We start from the raw sequence: 21,191 nt of genomic DNA, 5'->3' as shown, positions 1-21,191 counted from the left end.
CATATCGATAATGATGCTCAGGAAGTGTGACAAAAATACAGGTGAAACAAACTTCAAATGCAGTTGTCATATTTATTACATGTTACATTACACTGCACACATATGATACAGGTCTTATGAAAATGAGAGACCAAATTTCCTGTATGTACTTTAAGAAATGAATTTAATTTTTGAGAATTCATGAGGACATGAACTACGACACTTCAAGCCGGCATATTTCATGAAGCACGTTAGCGCTTCATGATAAATATGCAGACGTGAAGCGTTTTAGTTAATGTACCTCATGAATTCTCAAAAATTAAATTCATATCTTATAAATATAAACAGACGGTAATTAACGTTTATCAATTTTTTTTTTTTTATAAAATGTATGTAATGCAATTGTTAAATTGGTTTGTTGTTTTGAACAAGTTATCCAAAGAGTTTTCATTCAATTATTGACATTTTGATTGTACACAAAGTAAAAATAATTGACTGAATTTCAGGGGTACAGAATGAATAGAAACAAAATGGCTGAATAATGCAGAACAAGTTGTCAGGACTTTCTTTGACATTCAGATGGAGTCAGATCAAACCGTTACCAGGGAAACCACTACCAAGGTCTCGTAGTCGTCACTCATCCTGTCTCCATGGTGATTGTGTATATGTGATCGGGGGAAAGGATGGAAGAATTTCTCTGAAGGATATATGGAAGTTCTGTTTAGGTCAGTATTTGTATTACATGTACAGTCTTGTACTTGGTAATGGTGGAAATGATGTACAGTTGAACTTCAGTATCTCAAACACTGATATCTCGAACACCATGGATATGTCAAAGTGATTTGGAAGTCCCAAACGCTTATTCCTTAAGTATTTTACCCTGCATATCTTGAATTCTCGGATATTTTGAAGTATTTTCTCGGTCCCATCAAGTTCGAGATAACAAGGTTTAACTATTTATAGAATCATAAAAACTCAGTGGTCCTATTAGACCAAAGTCAGTGAATTTTGAGGTTGTGTCTGACTAGGTAAAAATCAAAATTCAAGAAATTAAATGAGGTTATAGATTTTTTTGAAAGTCACACACATGAAACATTGTATGTATATAATGATGCACATTGAAGTGTTGAAGTTTTCCATTGGAAAGAAATGCTTTGAGCTTTCTTTTGAACATTGGTTGTATGTACCATAATGATGCACCCATTTCTTCAGGAAGGAGATAGCGGTTTATTGTGGAGGATAGTGAGCGGGATAACACCAGTCTGCACTAAGGGAGAGCCCTCGATTGTCCGAAATTTTCTGGCATGCTTCATTCAAATACCTATAGAACAAATATTCTATAAATACAATAGGCAATCACATTGACAATCTACATAAATACTGGGTAAACACTTGTTCAATCGATACATGAGTTATGATAACTTAAATAGACGTGGCAAATGTGTACATAAACAAACATTCCTTTTAAATGAAAAATTTTACCACTTCAATTAACATCATTGTGGATATTTTAACACTCATGTAAATTTATAATCAGATAAATACATTTTATTAATTTGCATAGCTGCAAATTCCATATCAACAATGGATTTAACATATAGCTATCACTTGAAAAGCCATCACTTTGGAGGGGATGTATTACATGTACATGTATTATTTGTGATTTTTAGCTCACCTGAACCGAAGGCTCAACGCCAGCTATGTTAAGGCTTCCGGAAGCTTAAAATTGCGCTCAAAACATAATATTTCATTGCGAGGTCAATTTTGGTTTTAATTTATAAGTATTGTACTTTAGTACTTCCAATTTATCATGTTTATGTAGAGGGTTTCCTCGGCTATATATTAACATATTTATTATGATATGACTTTGTTGATCATGTGATGGTCATTTATAATTTTTTGAAGTGTTTCACATAAATCACTTTGGCGCAGCCGATTAACACAATAATTATTAGCAATTTGTTAAATAAACTCATCGTATCCTTGTGTACCTGAAATGAGGTTGCCAATTGGAAAAGTAATAGTGTTACTTGGGTACAAAATATTTCGTGAGAAATTCAACTTACCTACAAATTTGAGGGTATTTTCCACAGAATATCATAATCTATATTAAAAAAAGCCATCAAATATTTTTCCCAAGCAAGACTCAGATAGAGAACAACCTCTTCTTACAGATTTCTGCCAAAAAAATATCAGATTAATCCTCATTAATTACCTGCGCCAGACTCTTTTTACACAAAAATATATTTTTTGTAAGCATTTTGAACGTGCTGAATTTCAAACAAGGGTACGTAAGCAATTTATTTTCAAAATATTCGGACATATAAAACTTAAAAAACCTTTAACGACCTGTGAATTTTGCAATAGCTATCTAGCATTTTACATGCAGTTTGAAATAAAGTGTAAAGTTCATGACACTCTCCCCGTTCTAACACCTCAAGTTAGCAGTGACTTGACGTCATTTTCCATTATGAAGTCATATTTTGGTAGTTCAGAGAAGTGAAGGCACAGAGTGCACTGTGATATTCTATAGGAAGCCTTAACCTACCTGCGAAGTTAGCTTTTCTGATCGAAATTTGTCCGTTGTCTGTCGTTGTTGTTGTTGTCGCAGTCATTGTTGTAAATTTTTCACATTTTCATCTTCTTCTCAAGAACCACTTGTCCATTTTCAACCAAACTTTCCACAAAGTATCTTTGGGTAAAGGGGATTCAAGTTTTTTTTTTCAAATGAAGGTCCACGCCTTTTTCCAAAGGGAGATAATTACAAATTTATGAAAAATTAATGGCATCATTTAAAAATCTTTTTCTCAAGAACAACGGTGCTAGAAAATATGAAACTTATGTGGAATCATCATGAGGTAGTGTAGATTCAAATTTGTTCAAATTATGACCCCCAGGGGTAGGATGGGGCCACAATAGGTGATCTAAGTATTACATAGGAATACATTGTGAAAATCTTCAAAAAACAACAAAGCCATGATTGGTCATATTTATATGGAAGGTGGTCCCCAGGTAGTGAAGACTCAAGTTTGTTCAAATCATGACCCCAGGGATAGGCTTGGGCCACAATGGGGGATCAAAATTTTTTTCATAGGAATACATATGAAAAATCTTTAAAATTCTTCCCAAGAACAGTCATGATTGGTCATATTTATATGGAATAATCCTCATGTGATGTAGATTCATGTTTGTTCAAATCATGACACCCCTGGGAGTATAGAGGGGCCATAACAGGGGAGCAGAGTTAAACAAAGGTATATAAGGATATACAGTTGAACTTTGGTATCTCGAACACAGATATCTTGAATAACATGGATATGTCGAAGTGATTGGGAAGAGTTTGAGATAACGAGGTTTGACTGTATCAATTTTAATATGTATAAAAATATAAAAAAAAATTTCTTCTTAAGAACGTTGAAGCCACATTTTCAAAAATTTTGATTTTTCTGAAGAGACAAAAAGAAATTTAAAGGAAGAGAAAATTATTTTAGCAATGGGCATGTCATATTTTTTTTGTCACCTTGTTTGTTTTTTTCTTTTTAGTAACAAAATTTTCCATCGCGTCAGTGCACACAGAGCTCAGGTAGACTAGATAAGACAATAGCTGCCCTAGGTAATCGTTGGCTTCATAAAATCCATAATTATGAAATGAAGTAAATTAGGCTGGTGATGTGGTCATTCAAGTTCAGAGCTCTATATTCTACACTTCTCACAATCACTTTCAAAAGTGGAAGGGGCACTATAGACACTCCCCTCCTGTGACTAACCCCTCATGTGTCCCTATATTGATTAATATTTCCATTTCTATTTGTTTTCTCTGGTATAACTCTTTGAAAGTTAGTTGAGTTGATTTCTTGATCATTCTACCGGAATGTAAATTTCACCAAGCGAAAGGTCAGGAGCTAAGAACGCCTAATATGCATGTAATTCTTGTGCGGCTGTCTTTGCGTCTGACGCTAAGGAGGCCTAATATGCATGTAATTCTTGTGTGGGTGTCTTTGTGTTTGAAGTCAGTGGGCGGGGACTATTGAAATTGACATGTGAGGCCTCGTATAATTTAAATCTATTAGTCTACATTTTTAAAATCTGAATTTACAATTTTATTTCACAATGAAATGGAAATTTAAGGAATCACTGTTTAGTTAGTAGAGTATGCCAGGGACATCAATGATAGTTGGAAACGTGGGATAGTTTATGCATTAAGGGCTTTGCCCGTTATGCAATTTATCCCACATTTCCAACTATCGTATGAGTGCCCTTTACCAATTAAGTATTTTATGTGTTTACGTATTAAGTAACATTTTTGATTTCATGAAAGCACCCAGCAGCACTTTTCACGTCAAGAAACATTCCCTTTATCTATAAGTGGTCAAGATCTATTAAGTGTATGCCCTTGCGAAAAGGCATTTTAATGAGGTTAATCAATGTTAAACATAGGCCATCCCTGTATTTTAGAAATTCTATTTAAACTCTCTCCATAATAATTAAATGATGCCATATTAAACAAAGGTTACACATTGGTTTTAATGGTCTAATAAACATCATTGTATACTTTCTGTTTGATAATAAAATGCATTAAATTACTTGATGGACCTCTTACTGCACATAAATTGCAACAAATTTTATGGACATCATGATGCCAGGTGAATTGAGATCAGTTTACTTTTGCATACCTTGTTGTGTGGTATTTATTAACATCTGACAAAAATAAATGCAATCTTGATGTAGTTACCATAATTAATATTCAGATACATTTAAAATTGCAAATTATTAGGTCACCTGAGTCACTCAGGTGACCTATTGCTATCTCTTTTCGTCCGTCGTCGTCCGTCGTTCGTCGGTCATAAACTTTTGAACATTTTCAGCTTCTTCTCTGGAACCAGTGAACCAATTTCAACCAATTTTGGCATATAGCATCTATGGGTGAAGGGGAACAAAAATTGTGAAATTCGTGGCCCCTGCCCCCCTGGGGCCTGAGGGGTGGGGCCAAAACCATCAAGATTAATGCAATCTTTAAAAATCTTCTTCTTTACTCCTGGACATCAAGCAGTCAAACTGTTGGCATGATTGTAATAAGCATTGAGCCCTCTACCAAAATTGTGAAATTCATGGCCCCAGGGTCAGGGGTTCTGGTGCTAGGGCGGGGCTATATAGATCATATAGCGAAAGTGCATTATTTCTTTGAAAATCTTCTTCTCTACTCCTGGGTATTATTGAAACAAATTGAATACATAGTTATGATGAGCAAGGGTGACTCTACCAAAATTGTGAAATTCATAGCCCCAGGGTCAGGGGTTCTGGTGTTAGGGCGGGGCTATATAGAACATATAGTGAAAGTGCATTATTTCTTTGAAAATCTTCTTCTCTTCTCCTGGGTATTATTGAAACAAATTGAATACATAGTTATGATGAGCAAGGGTGACTCTACCAAAATTGTGAAATTCATAGCCCCAGGGTCAGGGGTTCTGGTGTTAGGGCGGGGCTATATAGAACATATAGTGAAAGTGCATTATTTCTTTGAAAATCTTCTTCTCTACTCCTGGGTATTATTGAAACAAATTGAATACATAGTTATGATAAGCAAGAGTGACTCTACCAAAATTGTGAAATTCATAGCCCCAGGGTCAGGGGTTCTGGTGTTAGGGCGGGGCTATATAGATCATATAGTGAAAGTGCATTATTTCTTTGAAAATCTTCTTCTCTACTCCTGGGAATTATTGAAACAAATTGAATACATAGTTATGATAAGCAAGAGTGACTCTACCAAATTGTGAAATTCATGGCCCCTGGGTCAGGGGTTCTGGTGCTAGGGCGGGGCTCTTTTGATTATATAATGAAAATGCATTAATTCTTTGAAAATCTTCTTCTCTACTCCTGGGTATTATTGAAACAAATTGAATACATAGTTATGATAAGCAAGAGTAACTCTACCAAAATTTTGAAATTCATAGCCCCAGGGTCAGGGGTTCTGGTGCTAGGGCGGGGCTATATAGATCATATAGTGAAAGTGCATTATTTCTTTGAAAATCTTCTTCTCTACTCCTTGGTATTATTGAAACAAATCAAATACATAGTTATGATGAGCAAGAGTGACTCTACCAAAATTGTGAAATTCATGGCCCCTGGGTCAGGGGTTCTGGTGCTAGGGTGGGGCTATATCAGATCATATAGTGAAAGTGCATTATTTATTTGAAAAGCTTCTTCTCTTCTCCTGGGTATTATTTAAACATATACATGGTTATGATAAGCAAGGATGCCTTTTCCAAATTTGTGAATTTCATGACCCCTGGATCAGAGGTTCTGATGTTAGGGCGGGACTCTATTTATTATATAGTGAAAATGCATTAATGCAGCTTTAAAAATCTTCTCTGCACCTGGGCATATCAGAGGCAAAAAGGGTAAAAGTTTTAATAAGGAAGGGTATTTTTACCAGATTTTTGAACATCAAGACCATTTGGTCAAGTGTTCTAGTCCAGGCCAGGGCTCTATTAATTTGTATTCTACTGAGAGGAGTTATTCCCCTTTGCCATTTACTTGTGATAATTAATCACTGTAAATAATGTACTTGAAAGGTTAATAGAATAAGAGAATTATGCAAGAATTTTTATTGTATAATACAAAAAGTACTTTCATAGTTTTAATGATCAGGTAGACTTGTCTTATTAAGGTTTTCCATCCCTAATAGGAACTAATTCTCTATCCTTAAATATCAATCATGTATATAATACTCTGATATTAATTCAAAGAACTTTGCAGTAGAAAAGGATTTACCAAGTGAAAGTTTCAAAAACGTAATTAACTAAGCAGTATTTAATTAATAGAAATTGCATTGAAGTCTATGGAGACAAGCGATTTTTTTAAAATATAAATTCAGATAATAAGAATATCAATAACTACTGTGGTGGAAAGATCCATTAAATCATTAGAATAAGAATGACAATTGAAAACAATTTTTTTACCGTATATTTTTTTAAAATTGATTTTTATTACTTAAAAAAAAAGGGAGATAACTCTTCAACAAAGGTCAAGTCATAAATTAGGACACTTCCATTCTTACATGCTAATAGAAATAAATGTAGATTATGTCTAAATATACTGAGTATTCCACCCGTACACATCTGTTATGTATTCAAATTCATTGAATCTGAGACTATTAGGGATGGAATACCAGTACCTTAAATGTTCATCAAAGACCAAGAGTCTTACTCAGGCCAATGTAAGAGATTTCCACAAGGAATTAAAAGAGTACAGAAGCACTGATAGTTTCTTAATATATTGTCTGGTGAGAGTGATAAATAGGGAACAGATTAGAACCTAATTTATGAACTGTTAGTGAATACTAGACTAATTATTTTGTTAATCCTGATCACCCTATTTTTCTTGCTTTTGGGCAACAAAGCTTCACCTTTCAGTTCATTTTATACTCTATGGATCCTCTAAATTGTTGTATTATACTCAGGTGACCGTTAAGGCCCTTGGGCCTCTTGTTTCATTTTCTGGTATAATGAGGAATTGTTATTTTTGTGTGATCTCGCATGACGGTAAACATTTCTAAAAAAAAAAATAGGTCCCCCTCCTCTATGGAGCCTTAACAATGCTGCATGGGCTGTAATTTCATTCAAACCTGCCACAAAGCATCCTTGGGTGTAATTAGGATTCAACTTTCTTTGATTGAATGGCCATCCCCTTTACCAAAGGTTGGTAATTGGATCGGGTCATTTAAAAATTTTTTCCAAGAGCCAATTAGGCAGAAAAGGGTGGGGTGTTGGCTAGGGTAGAACCAAAGCAGGGGGTCAAAAATTTACTCAGGAATATATAAGAAAAAATCTTCTGAAATCAATTTTTCTTTGCTTTTTTTCTGAAAACTGTTTGGTTATTGCCTATAAATAGTATGTTATAAATTGGGGAAACAGGAGATCTACGCAGAAGAATCCATAATCATCATTCCACCATTAAGACCAAGAAAAACAATGAACCAGTTGGGGAACATTTCATCCTTGAAGATCAACAATGGGAGGACATGACAGTAGTGATTATTGGCCATAACCCAAGATGGACTGATGTTAAGAGAAAAAACAAATTCTGGATGCACAGGCTGAAGTCATTTAAACCCAATTGTATTAACAAAATAAATGACTTCATTAGGATATATTAAAATGTCCAATATTGCCTAATTAGACTATTCAGTCAAAGTGTTTACTTGCCAAATACATGTAATTTGCATTACAATACATGTATTACTTTCAAATAACACTATTCATATTTACTTCATTTGAATTTTTTTGTATTTACTTTCATCTGTAGTGATAACATTTTTTGTCAATGATAATAATTCAAAATTTAAAGAGACTTTATACTAGTCTTGTAGGAGTTTTACAGAAAAAGTTTGCACCAAACACCTTCAGCTGTAGGGAGTATGGAATACATCCCAGGGTAAATCCCTACACACCCTTAACTAATAATAAATTATACCAAATTTAAAATTTATGTTATTACAGAAACTTCACAATGGGAGAGATTAACACTAAAAGGAGACAGTCTGTCTTATTTAGAGGGACACAGCCTGGTCTCTTACAAGGTTGGTCTGTTTGTTCTGTGTATCTATAACTGTCATATCTAGAGGGACACAGCCTGATCTCTTACAAGGTAGGTCGATTTGTTCTGTCACTGTGTCTCTAGCTGTCATATCTAGAGAGAGACAGCCTTCTTACAAGGTAGGTCTGTTTGTTCTGTCACTGTGTCTCTAGCTGTCATATCTAGAGGGACACAGCCTGATCTCTTACAAGGTAGGTCAGTTTGTTCTGTCACTGTGTTTCTAACTGTCATATCTAGAGGGACACAGCCTGATCTCTTACAAGGTTGGTCTGTTTGTTCTGTCACTGTGTCTCTAGCTGTCATATCTAGAGGGACATACATTGTAGCCTGGTCTCTTACAAGGTAAGCCTGTTTGTTGTCCATCATGTGCTGTGTGTTGTGCTTTGACATTTCAACATTTTTAGCTTCTTTTCTGGAACCTCTGAACCAGATCCAACCATTTTGGCATATAACACTCTATTGAAAGGTGCATTCTACTATACGTTTCATTGAAATGGTGTCATCTGTGTCCTTCAACATGGGTGCATTTGAGATACGATTACAACATACTCAAGCAGATGAATCTCAAAAAAATTCAGAAATAAAATTTTGAAACAAATGGATCTGACAAATTTTCAGAATATGTTTTCAGGCAGACAGTAAACCATGGAGCTACCTTAAACGTAATGTGTGCTTTTACATCTAAAATAAAGAAATTTGACCTTTTTGCACTAAGACCGATTTTTTGAAAGAACGTTATTTCTTTATAAAAATTGAAAAAAGGCATCTATTTTCAAGTAATCAATTTTAAATACATTTGTCTATTTTTTAAAATAAAAATCAAAGCTTGCTTAAGACTTTCGCCTAAGAAGACAATAAAGCACTTTTACACAAACCGAAACCTCATTATTGAGGATACATGCATCTCTGCATAATTCCAAGATGCATATATCTAGTTTTTCACCCATTTTTTTAAAAACAGCCTTTTAAAATTGTTTTAGGGTGAAATAATTATAATATTGAAATCTTAAAAAACAATCGAGAAAATATAGCTATTATTGGGGAAAAACTAGATATACAATATGATGTCAAATGAGCATAATCTTCACCTTATAAACTCAAATAAACCAAAAAATGTTGTCCGAGTCAAGAAATGAATTTAAAAGTTATACAAAAACCAAGTTATAACTTGTATATCAAATTGATATTTTGTTCTGCTTCAATAATATTTTGACAAAATTACCATTATAATGGCATACAGGTACATGTAAGGGACTTCTATTCCTTATGCTGCTATTGCAGTACTCTCAGAATGCTTGTTGTTTCTGTCAACTGATTGTGGTCAACCTTTCTGTGCAAACCTGAGTTCAAGCAGAAAGAAAATGATATATAATGCATTCCAAAATCAAAACAGAAAATCTTTTTTTCTGTTTTTAACATTTTGCCCTCAGGCATTGAGAAAATCTAACAAAAAACAGTTTTATAAGATAGATATTGGTAAGAATGTGAAAATCAGCTTTTTTGTAATAGAAAGACGATCTACCGTCACTAAAAACTTAAATGTAAATATTTAGAGGAAATACTGACAATTTGACGTATCTACAATAAAATGATAGCAAGGCTCTATGGGGTAAATTTCCCCTCAAAGAATATCTCTGATACAGTATTTATTATTTGCAACAAAAGCAAACTTAACCTCTTCCTGAAAGCAAGATTTTACGGGGTAAATTTCCCCCCAAAGAATATCGCTGATACAGTATTCACGCCTCATAGAAAAGCGAACATTACACTTTGAAAATCACTGAACTCTACAGGGTACATTTCCTCTCAAAAATGACATTGCAACAGTTTATATATAGTAATTCTAAGCAAAACCAACCATCTTGATGATAGAAAGACTTTACGGGGTAAATTTTCCTCCAAAGAAAATCACTGGTATAGAGTATTTATGACTCACAACATCTTAAAGATAGCAAAAATCTACAGGGTAAATTTCCTCTCTAAAATGACACTGATACAGGTTATATTTAAGTATTTCAAAGCAAAGCAACCATCTTGATGATAGCAAGACTTTACAGGGTAATTTATCCCCCCCCCCCCCCCCAAATAAAATCACTGATACAGTATTTATGATTGGCAACATATTAAAGATAGCAAAAAATTCTTCAGGGTAAATGTCCTCTCAAAAATGACATTGATTGAGTTTACATGCATAATTCAAAGCAAAAGCAACCATGTTGATGATAGCAAGACTTTAGGGGGGTAAATTTCCCCCAAAGAATATAAATGATGCAGTATTCACTCCTCATAGAAAAGGCGAACATTACACTTTGAAAATTGCAGAACTCTACAGGGTAAATTTCCTCTCAAAAATGACATTAATGTAGCGTATATGCAGTGATTCAAAGCAAAAGCAACCATCTTAATGATAGCAAGACATTACGGGGTAAATTTCCCTCCAAAGAATATCACTTATACAGAATTTATGCTACGCAAAATCTTAGAGGTACAATGTATTGAAAATCTACGGGGTAAATTTCCTCTAAAAAAATATTACTGGTACAGTTTATATTATACGTAGACAAAGCAAACATTACACTTTGAAAATAGCAAATATCTACGGTGTAAATTTCCCCCAAGGAGTTTCGATGATACAGTTTATATTATTCAAAGCATAAACAAACATGCAACTTGATGATAGCAAGACTTTTCGGGGTAAATTTTCCCCCAAAGAATATCACTGATACAGTTTTAATAATTCACAGAAAAAAAACAAACAAACATTACTTATGGAAAACAGCAGAACTTTACATGGCAAAATTCCTCTCAGAATAAAAACTGATACTTCATGTATATACATATATATATATATATTTTTTTTTTACAGAAAAAGCATGTATATATACATTACATCTTGATGGCAATAAGAGACTGATCTGGGGGTAAATTTCATCTCAAAGAATATTAATAACATACTTTTTTCCCCAAAGCACGAACAACATTACAACTTGATGATGGCAAGACTCAATCTACGTGGTAAATTTCTCTCCCCCCACCCAACCCCAAGAAAAAAATATCAATGATAAAATATAGTTTTCACATCAAATGCAAACAAGCTCTTAAGGAAGACTCATTGGGGCAGACAAAACGTCATATTTACAAAAACAAATACAAACTTAAGATCTTGATGCTAGCAACACTCTACAGGGTAAATTTACCCTCAAAGAATATCAATGTACAGTATATTTTATTAAAAGCAAAAGCAACTAACATTACATCTTGATGATAGCAAGACTTTATAGGGTAACCCCCCCCCCCCCCTCCCGATAGCTTAACTAAAATTTTCCTCAGTATCTGACAGACTAGTCAATTGAGATTAAGGAGGGATTCTTGTCTGGTTTCTGACTACATCTAGATGAAATATTCAAAGTATATTTGCTTATATGTCTTATATATTTAGATGCAAGGGATTTAAAAGATCATATTTTTATTTCCTCATCATAACTGTACAACTTTAGATAGAAATAGTAAACTGAGTTTGAAATCTAGCAGGGACTATATTTTTGGTGGAACCTTGGCATATGAAAATAACTCCTTTTTTGCTTCTCAAAATTACAGAATGAATTTAGTTAAAATTTTAAACAATCATAGACTTAAAGAAACTTTCAAAGAAAAGTAAAATTATTAATAAAGGACTTAAGTTTTAAACTATATTAAATAAAAATATGATTTTCCATGCAAACTACAATTTTGTTAGCTTTTAAAAGCGTCCAATCTAAGTACAGATTTAAGCAAAAAATTCGTAAAAAGTGTTTTTTCTCTCTTAGTAAACAGTCAAAAGTTTTTGTTTTTGTATCAGTAATGTTTGTATCTTAATTTATATGACTACTTTACCATATGTGAAAATTAGAAAAAATTTAAATATACAAAGCATATAAAAATAACTAATATATCTTAAAAATTAAGAAAAATAGAAGAAATTTGGATTAGCCAATATCTATTTTAGTTAAATTATTTATGTCAATTGGGTAGTATCATCTGATAGACCCTATGTGGTAATATCTTTTTGTGCAAAAAGAAAAACATTTAATCTTTTGTAATAGAACATTGCATGATAATGGCAACAGTAATTTTTTTATTTTTAATGTCAAGGAAAAAGATAATGACCTTGACCTGACCTTGCTTCTAAAAAAAAATGGTCAAATTTAATATAATTGATACCATGATCACTTATTGATAATGTCTTCTTGAATCTATGAAAATTTCATTTATTTTTATGCCCCTGGATCAAAAGATCCCAGGAGTATATTGTTTTTGTCCTGTCTGTCTGTTTGTCTGTCTGTCTGTTGTCAACTTTAACCTTGCCCATAACTTTTGATTGGTTGGAGCTATGACTTTCATATTTCACATGTGTATTCCTTGTGACAAGACCTTTCTTTGGGTACCATCATATTTGACATTTTGACCTTGACCTTGGAGTTTGACCTACTTTTGCAAAATTTTATGAGACTTTAACCTTGGCCATAACTTCTGAAGAGTTGGAGCTTGGGGTTTCAAACTTCACATGTGTATTCTTTGTGACAGGGCCTTCCTTTGGATACCAACAACTTTGAGCTTTTGACCTTGACCTGGAGTTTGACCTACTTTTGAAAAACTTTAACCTTGGCCATAACTTTTGAACAGTTGGTTCTTGGGATTTCAGACTTCACATGTGTATTCCATGTGACAAGTCCTTCCTCTAGATATCAACCTCTTTGACGTTGATCTAATAGTTTGACCTACTTTTGAAAAAACATTAACCTTGGCCATAACTTTTGAACGGTTGGAGCTAGGTCTTTCATACTTCACATATGTAATCCTTGTGACAAGACCTTCCTTTGGATACCAACCACTTTGACCTTTTGACCTTGACCTAGGAGTTTGACCTACTTTTGAAAAACTTTAACCTTGGACATAACTTTTGAATGGTTAGTGCTAGGGCTTTCATACTTCACATATTTAATCTTTGTGACAAGACCTTCCTTTGGATACCAACCACTTTGACCCTTTGACCTTGACCTAGGAGTTTGACCTACATGGACCTTTGAGAAACTTTAACCATGGCCATAACTTTTGAATGGTTAGTGCTAGGGCTTTCATACTTCACATATGTAATTCTTGTGACAAGACCTTCCTTTGGATACCAACAACTTTGACCTTGACCTTGACGTTTTACTTATTTTGAAAAAACCTTAACCTTCGCCATAACTTTTGAACAGTTGCAGCTAATGGCTTTCAAATTTCACAGGTATATTCCTCGAGACAAGACCTTTCTTTGGGTACCAACATTTTTTATCTTTTGGCGTGGATTTTGACTTGCATTTGAGAAACTTTAACCTTCGCCATAAGCTGCCATATGGGGACATCAGTGTTTCACGAACACATCTTGTTAAATACAAGAAATATGAGAAGAATCCTTCCTTAAGTAGTTACAGATTAAAATTTTAAATTTAAGAATTCAAGGAATAATTTTTTTTAATCAAAATAGTTGACAATATTTTCAAAACTAAGAAATAAGGGGATAAATATCTCTCAGAATCTTAGGAATTTTTTTGTACCAATAATATTTTTTGAGAGGATTTTAATTTACCCCATAGATTTTTACTACCTCCAAGATTTTGCAAAGCATAAATTCTGTTTCAGTGGTATTCTTTGGGGAGAAATTTACCCCGTAAAGTCTTGCTATCATCGAGATGGTTGGTTTTGCTTTGAACTACTATATATAAACGGTATCAATGTCATTTTTGAGAGGAAATTTACCCTGTAGAGTTCTGGGATTTTCAAAGTGTAATGTTCGCATTTTCTGAGGCATGAATACTGTATCAGTGATATTCTTTGGGGGGAAATTTACAGAAAAAAGATTTTCTGTTTTGATTTTGGAATGCTTTAATATTGTTATATACACTGTAGTGACCAAATATGGATCTGAATGTATTTTGTATACATATACATGTAACAATGTGAGATTATGAAACTAAAGTATAAATTTAATTCAGATTATATGGGTAGATGATGAATTCAGTATAATTTCATTGCTTTAGAAAAATCTTTTGCTGTTTGGAGGGTCATTTGGTGATAATGTCACAGATTCATCTCTGTGGATAATTAATCCTGGTAAGTAGTGAACAGTTTGCTTTGCTCACTTTTAAGCTCACCTAACCTGAAAGCTCAGTTGAGCTTTTCTGATCACCCTTTGTCTGTCATCCATCCATCAGTCCGTCCCTCTTTTTGTCCGTCTGTAAACTTTTCACATTTTCAACGTCTTCTCAAAAACCACAGGGCTAATTTTAACCAAAATAGGTACAAAGCATCTCAGGTAAAGGGGATTCTAAATTGTTGAAATTAAATACCTATCCCCCTTTCAAGGGGGAGATAATCAATAAAAGGCAAAAATAGGGTGGGTTCCTTAAAAAATCTTTTTTTCAAGAACCACTGGGCCAGAAAAGCTGAAACTTATGCGGAAGGTCCATTTATCATGGCCCCCTGGGGTAAGGTGGTGCCATAATCGGGAATCAAAGTTTTACATTGAAATACATGTATATAGAAATAATCTTATAAAATCTTCTCAAGAACCACTGGACCAGAAAAGCTGCAATTTATGTGGGAGCTTCCTGAGGTTGTGTAGATGAAAATTGTTCAATTCATGGCCCCTTGGGGTATCACTGGGTAAGAAAAGCTGAAACTTTTGTGGAGTTAGTGAAGTGTGAACAGCAGTGAAAGAGAAACCTCAGGAGTGCTGTGCAACAATATATTCGAGGAGTGGTGTAAATCAGACGTGGATACTTAAAAATTCCAAGGAATTTTTGGAAAATTTGAAATCACAAAATTTTAAAATCAATAACATAAAAACTTGCATCCCCGTATTTGGCTGAATATAATACGCACTTTTTTCCCAAAATAATTTTCTGTGAGAAAGGGGTGCGTATTTTACACCACAATGGGATTTTGATAGGTTTTTCTTTCATGTGAAACACGGCTATCATACGCACATACCATAGTATTACCTAGAGACTTGTGCAATTTCTTGCTGTTTATCGCCGTATTTAAAACTTCGGAAAGTTATTGTTGGAATGTAGACTTCTTAAAAATGTTATATTTATAACCTTTTGATAATTAAATTAATTTTAAAAGCAAGTTAAAATTAATTTGAGCTGCATGTTCATCGTCTCCGTGTAGGCCGCCAGTAACGATGTTATTTATAGATGTTCACGCATTCCTTTGCCACGTGCTTCTGTAATCATAGTACACATGTACCTTATCAGTCAGACACTCGGTCAAAAAAGTAATAAGTCATTTTTTAATGAAATACAATAAAATAAAATTTTATTTTAGGTTTTAAATAACTCAGTGAAAATTCATTTCAACATGAACACCCCTCTATACGTTCCAATGAATGGAAGCCAATGTTGTGAACACGTGCGCTTGTCACTTGATAATTACCCCTCAACACCCCTCCAGGCAATTCAATTGTTTACCGACTCCAAAGCATTGTTTTTACAGTTAGAGCACTGATTATTTACTGCCCTTATTAATGGCTTTGATTATTTTCTTTGTTAAAAATTGGGGGTTGGTTTATGATCTTTCGTATGTATAAGCGTGCGTTGATTACGACACATTAAGCAGTTAAACGCTTGTTGAATGTAATTTTACATCTTATATCGGCCTCGTGTTAAAATGTTTGAGAGTTAAAAAAGGAAATATGAAGTATGTTGAAACTTAAGCTTATCATTTACTCGTGCGCTGTAGAAAATAAGATATCCACGAAGATTACCTCGATGTATGAAGACATATATCCCACCTTTGTACATCATTTTTCACAGCCTCGGAGGTGTGTTGATGACTACACTTTATACGCTTGTTAAATTTTGATTTTATTTTTATAACAACAGCTATTTATTTAATCAATTTCAAGTTCAAAAGAGGAAAATCGTAGTCTTTGAATACTTTGTTGTTGCAATATTGCTTGCCCTGTTAAATTTACATAATTTTCAACATGATTACCTTAAACTAAAAATAAATATGACAACTGTTAAACTTGCAACAATATCTCGTGCTTTGTTGAAATAAAATTATTTCCACAAAGAATAGTTAGAATACGGCGACGTTTAATTTCAATATCACCGTTTGCTAAAAAAAAAAAATTAATAATAAACTCTGTTAATACTTTAATGCAACATTATCTCGTGCTTTGTTAAAATAAATAATTTCCTCCAGATTGCCGCGATATGGAAAGTCAAGATTAAAAAATAAAAACGCATTTGAATAAAATATCGTGTTCTGTAAATTTTTGGCACTTTATCTCCGCGCCGATTTTCATAGCAAATTACCGCGATTTTCAAAAGTTCAGAACACCGCTTGGTAAAATTTTCTGCTGCGTATAATACAACCGAACTGCGTTTTTTCCCCCAGTTTCAGGCTCAAAAAGGGGGGTGCATATTTTACACCAATGCGTATTATATTCGGCCAAATACGGTACTCAACACTGTATACAACCATTCTGCACAATAAATTAAAATCTAGGCTTTTTGACATCATTGACAGCTGCTTTTTTTAATAAAAATGGAATTCGTAAATTTACTTAACCTTGCCATTGGTCATTTGCAAAATTATTTTGTTAAAGAACATTCTGATTGTACACATAAGTACTCTGAAGTTGATATTAAAAAGATGCTTGAGTTTCTGATTGACAATAGCTATGTGGTTTTTGGAGACCAGGTCTTCCAACAATCTGTTGGAATTTCCATGGGTAATGGATATGTGCCCCCTTGTCAGCAGACCTAGTTTTGTATTCATTTGAAGCAGAATATATTCAGAATCTTATACTTGAGAAAAAGAAATCTCTTGCTCTGGCCTTCAACTTGACATTTAGACATATCAACAATGTATTATCAAATGAATTAACAATAGTTATTTCCATTCATATGTTGACACGATATATCCCAGTGAGCTTGAAATAAGATACCACAGAGTCTGACACACCTGTTTCATATTTGGATATTTTTCTAGAAAAAGATGTCAATGGTAATCTAACAACATAGCTTTATGATAAACGTGATGACTTTAACTCATCAGCTTCCCTTACTTATGCAGCAATATACCCTTATAAACTGCATATGGGTCATTTGTATGAACAATTTCATGAACAAGAATATGAACAGTCTCATTTAAAGTCATCTTTTCGTAAGTTCTATGGCCAATACAATGACCTTGTCAGCATATACAATCTATCATTAAGTCATATGTTGACTGACGTTTTTCATTCTAATTGTTAAGCCATTATTTACACACTGAATTGTCGACGGATTTTTCCATTATTTCCCGATCATAACAAGGAGCACATGGCAGGTGTGACCGGTCAGGAGAGGATGCTCACACCTCCATGGCACCTGATCTCACCTCTGATGTTTATGGAGGTCGATGTTTGCTCTGCTCCAGATTTGTATTGTTTTAATGGACTTTGAGCTTGAATACTGTTCATTATTTCCATATTTCATTAGTCTAGATTCTAAATTGTTCAAATCATGGCCCCTGGAGTAGGGCAGGGCCACATTAGGAAATAAAAGTTTTTCATTGAAATATATACTAAATCTTTAAAAATCTGCTTCTCAGGAACCAATGGGCTAGAATAGCTGAAACTTTTGTGGAAGCTTCCTGAGGAAGTATAGATTCTAAATTGTTCAGACACGTCATGGCCCCAGGAGGAGGGTGTAGAAAATCAAAGTTTTTTATTGAAATATAAAGGAAAAATCTTCTTCCCAGGAACTACACTGTACTGGGCTAGAAAAGCTGATTCTTTTGTGGAAGCTTCCTGATGTAGTGTAGATTCTAAATTGTTCACATCATGGCCCCAGGAGTAGGGTGGGGCCACATGTGGAAATCAAAATTATTCATTGAAATATAAAGGAAAAAAAAATTCTTCCCAGGAACCACTGGGTTAGAAAAGCTGAAACTTTTGTGAAAGCTTCCTGAGGTAGTGTAGATTCTAAATTGTTCACATTCACGTCATGACTTCAGGGGTAGGATGGGCCCACAATAAGTAATCAAATTTTTCCGTTGAAATATGTAGGAAAAAAATGTTTAAAAATCTTCTTTCCTGGAACCACTGGACCAGAAAGGCTGAGACTTACGTTGTAAATGGAAACTTTCTGAGGTAGTGTAATTGTAAATTAAATTGTTCAAGTCATGTCCCTTGCAGGTAGGGTGGGGCCACAATAGGGAATCAAAGTTTTACATTGAAATATTTAGGAAAAATCTTCTTCTCAAGAACCACTGGACCAGAAAAGATTTTATTTAGCTGAAAGCTTTCTGAAGTAGTGTAGATTGTAAATTGTTCAGTTCATGTCCCCAGGAATAGGATGAAGCCACAATAGCGAATAAAAGTTTTGCATTGAAATATGTAGAAAAAAAAACTTTAAAATCTTCTTATCAAAAATTGCTGGACCAGAAAAGCTGAAACTTATGTGGAAGTTTATTGATTTAGTGTAAATTGTTAATTGTCCTGATCATGGTCCCCTGGGGAAGGGTGTGGTCATAATAGGGAATACATAGGGGAAAATCTCTAAAACTCCTAGACTCAATAACAGCAAAGTTATGATGAATCATATACCAGGGGATGCATCCTCCGCTTATGTAGATTCAATTTTGTTCAAATCATGACCCCTGTGTAAAGGGTTGGACCACAAAAGATTATCAAAACTTTACATAGGAAAACATGTATATTGGGAAAAAAGCTGATGCAAAACAACAGGCCAGAGGGACTCAGGTGATCATTATGGCCCATGGGCCTAGTGTATCATTTGATTGAATTTTTAGCATGGGAGAAAAATGTGAGGAACCAGACCCGAATTTGAACCCAGGCTCCCTAAATTACTAGTCAGGTGCTCTAACAACTGAGCTTCCCAGACCAATATTGTAGTCCATTTAACCCAAACTCCCTCCTTAAACAGTTGAATCTATGTCAAGGACACACAACAAGAAAAGTTCATTCTGTCAGGAATAAATAATTTGCATATAACCTGAACAAGACCCCTCCCATCCTACACACACACACACTTGCCAAATACCCACCCAGTATTCAACCTACATGTAATTGTAAGGACATCTTTTAATCAGCTTTCAGATTGTATAACAGACACATCGTGCTCATTATAATGCCTAGTTTTCTCTGTGACAGATGTCCTGCATGTACGACAGGTCTCATGTGAGCCCGGATTTCCTCAGCCTTGCAGCAGACGTCATCATTCAGCTGTTGTCCATGATGGCATTATGTATGTGTATGGAGGATATGTAGACCTCAGAGGAAGCAGCTCTGAATTATGGGCATTCCACATTTGTAAGACATTTTGATTAATTTCTTCTTGAACTTGGTCAGGGCTATTGTAAGAAATGCATGTTACAATTTAAGAGATTTTCTAAAGAACTACGTACGCTAACTCTGATATATTAAATAAGAAAAGCCTTAAAACATTATATTGTAGACAAAGACATTAATTCAGGATTACGATAATAAGACATATGGGGGCAATAACTGATGACTGCTGTGAAATATTTTTAAAATAGATTTATTTATTTAAATGTAAATTGGCTGACAGAGAACTTTCTGCAAAACATATTTCCTTAACAAATTATTTTTTTTTCACCTTTCAAGTTAAAATTGTAATTATGATTCTTTTACTCTCAGCTGAAGAAGAATGGGAATTAATAACACCTCGCCAGACCAGGTCAGACATGCCTGAGGGACGTCACGGTCACACGGCTGTCCTCCATGGCAGGAATATGTGGATCTATGGGGGACTATCTGGGCTAACTCCAAAATCAGACCTTTGGTACTACAACTTCCGTGAGTGTTTAAAAATTAAAATTTACTAAGGACTTATTAGACTCTAGTGCTAAAACTTAATTTCAATATTTACATTCAGTGTGATTTTTTCTTTGAAATCCACTGGAAATCTACCACATTCAATTCCCTGTGAGACACGAAACTTTGTCACATACAGCGCAGTAGAATATGCAATAAGAACTAAATGCACTTTCAATATACTAGAAACATCATAATGTATATTGGTTTGGCTCAATTTTAAATTAATTAAAAACAACTACCCTCTTTATTGAGTTGTAAAAATATAACAATTGTACATTTAAAATTAATTTGTCTTTTTTTCCCCTCGTAATATTCATTAGCATTATATAACTTTTGTCAAAGTGGCTCTTAAGTCTATTAAGCACTGCACACCAGTTCTGAAAGACACAAAATTTATAATTAAAGTGAATGAAATTAATTAACATTTAAAAAGAGAAAAATAGAGAATGTAAATAGAAGAATTGAATTCTTGTTTTTGGATGTCATCAGATTTGTATTAGCACCTGCTGTGCCGACAAATCAATACCACTCTTTAATGCACAGTATTGAATTTGTTGTCACAGGACAGGTGCTGTTATACAACTGACAACATCCAAAAACTAGAGGTACTGTGAGCACTGCGCTCCCATATGAGAATAAAGTCAAAGTTGATTTTTTGCTGTAATATTTGTAAAATAGGAAGTCACTATGCAGCACTATATAATCAAGATTTCGTGAAATCCTCATTAAATTTCATTTA

The 21,191-nt window shown here is 34.0% G+C and overlaps 1 protein-coding gene across 1 annotated transcript in view; it reads left to right on the top strand.

Annotated features, from left to right (window-relative positions):
- Positions 1–488: 488 nt before the first annotated feature.
- The window catches only part of LOC133188462 (uncharacterized), a 43,369-nt gene continuing 22,666 nt past the window's right edge, over positions 489–21,191 (top strand). The window contains exons 1-5 of the mRNA XM_061323902.1: positions 489–704; positions 8,478–8,557; positions 14,634–14,706; positions 19,766–19,924; positions 20,273–20,431. Coding sequence (XP_061179886.1) covers positions 521–704; positions 8,478–8,557; positions 14,634–14,706; positions 19,766–19,924; positions 20,273–20,431 — 655 coding nt within the window. The 5' untranslated portion in view covers positions 489–520. The remainder of the gene's footprint in view (positions 705–8,477; positions 8,558–14,633; positions 14,707–19,765; positions 19,925–20,272; positions 20,432–21,191) is intronic.

The sequence above is a fragment of the Saccostrea echinata genome, unplaced genomic scaffold (assembly GCF_033153115.1).
Source record: "Saccostrea echinata isolate AGI-Se365-2 ecotype Australia unplaced genomic scaffold, CSIRO_AGI_Sech_v1 ptg000016l, whole genome shotgun sequence".
Taxonomy (NCBI): Eukaryota; Metazoa; Mollusca; class Bivalvia; order Ostreida; family Ostreidae; genus Saccostrea; species Saccostrea echinata.
Note: the sequence above shows the minus strand (reverse complement) of the source record. Positions and strands in the feature narration are given on the sequence as shown.